The sequence below is a fragment of the Triticum dicoccoides genome, chromosome 5B, assembly GCF_002162155.2.
Source record: "Triticum dicoccoides isolate Atlit2015 ecotype Zavitan chromosome 5B, WEW_v2.0, whole genome shotgun sequence".
Lineage (NCBI taxonomy): Eukaryota > Viridiplantae > Streptophyta > Magnoliopsida > Poales > Poaceae > Triticum > Triticum dicoccoides.
In genome coordinates, this window is record NC_041389.1 from 391,810,796 (window position 1) to 391,816,664 (window position 5,869).

The 5,869-nt window shown below is 44.6% G+C and overlaps 1 protein-coding gene across 1 annotated transcript in view; it reads left to right on the forward strand.

Moving 5' to 3' along the window:
* Positions 1 to 5: 5 nt before the first annotated feature.
* Positions 6 to 5,869, forward strand: part of LOC119309570 (DNA mismatch repair protein MSH6-like) — a gene marked incomplete at its 5' end in the record, with an annotated part of 11,578 nt that continues 5,714 nt past the window's right edge. Inside the window, 10 exons of the mRNA XM_037585550.1 lie at positions 6 to 750; positions 828 to 924; positions 1,152 to 1,254; positions 1,337 to 1,390; positions 1,479 to 1,553; positions 1,668 to 1,736; positions 1,818 to 1,901; positions 2,144 to 2,341; positions 2,459 to 2,970; positions 3,053 to 3,182. Coding sequence (XP_037441447.1) covers positions 6 to 750; positions 828 to 924; positions 1,152 to 1,254; positions 1,337 to 1,390; positions 1,479 to 1,553; positions 1,668 to 1,736; positions 1,818 to 1,901; positions 2,144 to 2,341; positions 2,459 to 2,970; positions 3,053 to 3,182 — 2,067 coding nt within the window. The remainder of the gene's footprint in view (positions 751 to 827; positions 925 to 1,151; positions 1,255 to 1,336; positions 1,391 to 1,478; positions 1,554 to 1,667; positions 1,737 to 1,817; positions 1,902 to 2,143; positions 2,342 to 2,458; positions 2,971 to 3,052; positions 3,183 to 5,869) is intronic.

Sequence of the window (5,869 nt, forward strand, 5' to 3'; positions counted from 1 at the left end):
CCGCCGCAGAACCCTCCCCGTCGCCGCTGAACCCTAAGGCGAGGAAGCCCCCTCTCGTCGTGCCCTCCCCTCCCCCACCAAAGCCGTCTCCGTCTCCGCCGCCGCAGCTGCAGCAGGAGAAGAAGAAACATGATGCAGCGGCGGCGCCTGCGGGAGAGGCGGTGGGGCGGCGGCTGCGGGTGTACTGGCCGCTGGACGACGCGTGGTACGAGGGCACGGTGGATGCCTACGACGGGGGCTCCCGCCGGCACCGCGTGAAGTACGACGATGGGGAGGAGGAGGAGGTCGACCTCGTCAAGGAGAAATTCGAGTGGGCCGCCGAGGAGGCAACGCCGCCGGCCAGGAAGCTGCGACGTCTTCGGAGGATGTCTGACACCGCAAAGGCGAAGTCGCCGTCTGTGCAGGAGGATGAGGAGACTGGGGATTCCACTGAGGACGAGGACTGGAAGAAGGATGCTGCTCCAGAGGATGATTCTGAGGGGGAGGAAGTGGAGTTGGACGACGAAGAGGAAGAGGTTGTTGCGGTCAGTTCGCGAAAGGGGAAATCAAGGAACTCCTTGTCCACGTCTGCTTCAGTGTCCACACTGCGGTCAACGTCTGGTCTTGGCTCAGCATCGTTAGGGTCAACGTTATCAAAGAAGAGGAAACAAGTGGATGTAGGTGCATTGGATTGTGCTAAGAAGTTCAGCTTTCAACCAGCTAACACCCCTGAAAAGGCTGAAATGAAGGTGCCACCGAGCTGTGATAGGAGTGAGTAATGGAATCTGAACTGTTGATGAGTTTGAGTTTGGTGGTTTGGCCTGTAATTTTTGTTGCCATTGTTGCAGGAGAGAGGATTTTAGAGAATGCTCACCTTGCTCTTACTGGAGACCTGTCTGAGCGCTTTGGAAGTCGGCAGATGGAGAAGTTCACATTCCTTGGGCAGTGAGTACTTCCGGAGTACTATTTTGATTATTTCCTCATGCAGTTTAAATATAGCATTTTTGACAGCTTGGTTGAAACATTTTATAGTATTAGTCAAAATACTGGGTGTATATCTGGCAAAACACATGCGTTCATTAATGCAATTTATTCTAGCCATACACTTTGCTGTATCAATTGCTTCTTCTTTTCTCAATGGGCCTCTTGTTATGATGTGTTTTCAACTATAGGGGGCGCAAAGATGCAAAAGGGAGACGACCTGCAGACCCAACCTATGATCCGAGAACTCTCTTCTTGCCTCCCCAGTTCTTGAAGAACTTGACAGGTGGACAGGTAATATGTCCATGCTGACAATTCATCGCTTTTTCTTCTCCTTAACTCGTCTTGAAAACTAACTGTCAGTCTTTATTAATAGAGGCAATGGTGGGAATTTAAATCCCAGCACATGGATAAGGTCCTGTTCTTCAAGGTACAGCTACATTTATCTAGTGCTCACTGAACTAAAATTAAGGCTGTCTAGTTTAGTGGTTATTCATTATTCTATGTATTTGAAATAGATGGGCAAATTCTATGAATTGTATGAGATGGATGCTCATGTTGGGGCCAAGGAGCTTGATCTTCAATACATGAAGGTGTAATTGTTTTCTTCCCCTTATTGGTGTTGCTGCTATTACTCCACTTTCCAGCTTTTAACTTCCCTTGTGATCCAGAACTCTGCTCATTTGTTTTGCATCCTATTGTTTTAGGGTGACCAACCTCACTGTGGCTTCCCAGAGAAGAATTTAGCAGTGAATTTGGAGAAACTAGCTCAGAAGGTCAGGACATATTTGATGTAACTTTATTCATCAATAGTTGATAAGTTTTCTTTTTAATAAAAAACATTCATTTCATCACAGGGTTATCGCGTTCTGGTTGTAGAGCAGACCGAGACGCCGGACCAGCTTGAACTTCGCCGTAGAGAGACGGGTACAAAAGACAAGGTTTGTTTAGGTCCCATGGTCAACCAGAGTTACCGCTTTTGTAATACCTACCCTGACCACAAAGATATATGCCAAATATAACTAGTTTTTCTGTTTTGATAACACATATGGCAGTGATTTAGATTGTAAACTTCTGAGCAACGTCCTGTTGTTTTCTTATTTTTCTGTAAATTCAAATCTTGTTATTGTTGTGCTGGGAACATGACCTTTTCTATTTTTGTTGTTTTCCTTCTTTACTCAAGGTTGTGAGGCGTGAAATATGTGCAATGGTCACAAAAGGAACACTGGCAGAAGGAGAATCCCTTCTGGCGAATCCAGATCCGTCATACATCTTGTCCGTGACTGAAAGTTATCCATGTAATTCAACAAAGAGTCAAGATGGTCATACAATTGGTGTTTGTATAATTGATGTTTCTACAAGCAAATTCATCATTGGACAGGTCGGTGGCTATATGATTCTAGCATTTTTTTCCAGTCATACTTGCACGCAGACAAGAACTATCAAGCGGCCCTTATTAATCTTGTAGCCTCTTATCATTATGTTTGTTGTTTTTCAGTTCCAAGATGACCCTGAACGTCATGTGCTATGTTCCATTTTGTCTGAAATACGACCTGTCGAAATCATAAAGCCAGCTAAGATGCTGAGTGCAGAAACTGAGAGGGCACTGAAAAACAATACAAGAGACCCTTTGATAAATGGTTTGCTTCCATCTACGGAATTTTGGGATGCAGAGAAAACTATTCATGTCATAGAGCAATACTACAGCTCATCAGATAATCTCACTGCTTCACGAAACACTGTTGGTGTACAAAACAATGTGAGCAGTCTGCCTGACCTATTAAGTGAGCTAATTGAAGCTGGTGATCGAGCGTATGCGCTTTCTGCCCTTGGAGGTTCTTTGTTTTACTTAAAGCAAGTCCTTCTGGATGACAAATTGCTTCCATGTGCTGAATTTGAGCCCCTGACATGCTCGGGGCTCATCAACAATATGCGGAAGCATATGATACTTGATGCGGCCGCACTGGAAAATTTGGAGATCCTAGAGAATGCAACTGGTGGTCTCTCAGGGTACTGCCTGCTTTATACTCTTTATTTCTGTCTATATATTGAACTCTGTTAAGTCACAACATACTTTTGCGTATACTTTCAGGACCTTGTATGAACAATTGAATCATTGTGTTACTGGATTTGGGAAAAGGTTGCTCAAACGGTGGATTGTAAGGCCTTTGTATGATTGCAAAGCAATACTACAACGTCAAGGTGCCATTGCTATTTTCAAGGTTTGTGTTTTATGTAAATAATCTTCCTAGCATAAAGCTTGTTTTGCTATTCACGTAGGATTATTTGAAAACGGTATTTGCATAGCTATAATGACAAACCAGCAATGAAGACATATAACATAGTGATGGAAGCTATTTTTGGGTTGGTGTGTTTTGCTTGGGCAAAATTTGATTTACATGCAAGAGTAACGCTTCAGATACATGCAAATACGATATCTTAATGATGGGATTTTCTTCTCTATTTGATCATAGAATAGGCAATGCAGCATCAGTTTGTGTACCAGGGGATATTTAGAAAAACGAGTCTGGAAAAACGAGATGGAAAACTGTAGATGCATGTACGCCATCTGGTTTCACTAACCCATAAGTTTTTCTTGGTTCATAACAAACCCATAAGTTTTTCTTGGTTCATAGGGCACATAGATGATCATATCACAAACCCATATTTGGTTTTCTTTCCTTCTTTTAAATTGCTTACAGCATAAAATAACTGAGTGCTTGCATCTATTTTTTAGCGACGTCTATCTTGCATTTCACTATAGAAAAGGCACCACCGACTCCACCACTGGCAATACCTGACATGCCGCTTTCCACCATACCCGGGGGCCATTGCCTCGGAATTCATTCCAACCACCACGCTCTTAGGAACCCACTATCATTGCCTACTGGGGTCGCTGCCCCGACATCCTCTGCCTGCAAGCAGATTGCGGTGCTGCACTGGCCGCCCACACTTTGTCCCTTATGCACCAAATCACCACCTGCATTCCACAGGACCACTGCTCTGGTATCCACCCCAAGTTGAAAGGAAGGGTCAAGCTGCTGTTGTCCCACGGGGGCCTTCTTGACGCCTGGAAGCACCCACTCCCACTGTCAGCCGATGAAGCCCCCCTCACTCCCCTTGCCCGCCTCTCTCCTGGAGAAGGAAGTCAAGTCGAGCCGGTTGAAGGGCCCAGCGAGCAACACGAGGGCCATATGCACAAAAGGACACTCTTTTGTCCATTATATCTATCAGTGTATATAATTCAACAAATCCCAGAGATGATAGTACATCAGTTCTTGAATACACATTGACCTAAACACCACACAGTTATGGTATCAGTATGTCTACAACATAATCCAGAAAGTTACAAGCAAGGCAATACATGGAAATGTTCTTATGGTACATTAGGACTTTTGTGTTTATCTTAGCATACAACAAAATCCAGAGAAAGACTCTATGCTTTGACTTCTTTTTTTCTGGATCTTTTGAGCCCTTTTCCATGCAAATGTTTTGTTGCCACAAAAATTGGCATCCAAACATTTTTTTTTCATTGGAAAAACTAATTCGTATCACTATATGTTTAATAACTTCTGCAAATATATAATTAGAAACGGAATAAACAAGGGTGTGTGTTGGATATTGGGTTGTCCAAACAATAGATAAAGAGAATGGTGTTAGCATTGCAAAAACAAATTCATGACTTCTCGCTTCTATTTCCTCTAACAAAATCCCAACATCAACTTTAGCCTCATAAGATAGCAGTATAGCACACATATGCATGGAAACTTACAAATATATCTTTATGGTTACTATTTCTCTCACAATCGAGCATACTGTAGACCAAGAGTGAAATGCCCCATTAGACCATAAACTCAAATTGAAGAACAGTTTAGGCCTTAAACTCAAAAACTGCACATTTTAGGCCATAAATTGTTCTAAGCGATACACTTGAGGCCAAAAAACGGTTTGAGAGGAAAAAACTGCACACGTGACTGCCACGTCGTCAGAGCCTGAACTGCGGGTGCTAGTCTAATACACGATATCCCAAGAAGGAAGTATATGTCTGCACGGTCACATTTACTGGAGGATGGATGCAAAGCTTTGGGCCAGGAAATGAAGCAAGCACCAAAACACACGTTGAGACAGAGGTTACCACTATCCAATGCGTCTTCTTCATGGTGCCGATCATGGCGCTCAACTGCGTGGTGTACCTGTTGTGATAGTGTCTGTGCTCTACCTGTGTTGGCTCCTGGACCTGGATGCACTTCACCAGCTCCATCTATACCTTGACTCCCAACACATTACCAAGCCCATGGCTGCCTACTCCACTTCCGCCGTTGTGCTGCACTTCCCGCTCAACCTGCTCCTTGCCTTCGTCCTTGGCTTTGGCGTGGCGGCCGAGCATGCGTTTACCAATACCAACATGGAGCTCTTCCTGCTCGCCTATCTCAGCTCGGCACACACGCTTGAGGACACCTTGGGCTTCGTGTGCGTTACCGCTGTTGCCTGGAGGTACTTCTCACCTAAGGCTTGACCAAAAGCTCGTAGCTCGCGAGCTTAATGAGCGCTAGATAGCACAGCTCGATAAGCTCATAGCTCGCTTAATGAACAGAGCCAATCATTGATTTCAGCTCGTCAAACTTAATGAGCTTAACGAACGAGCTAATGAGTTTCACGAGCAGCTCGTTAAGCTTGTTAGTACAACACAACACATATTATTATCTCACGTGACAACATTTCATGGCATCTCAACCACAAGATTTTTTGCTCATTAAGCTTAACGAGCCGAGCAGCTCGTTAATCTTCTCTCACCGACGGCCATGGCACGGTGCAGCTCGACGGACAGCGGGCTGCACTGAGGCATGGCGCGGTGGTGAGTGGTGACGGCCGGCAACACGCTCCTTTAATTTTATCCATTTTGCAACCC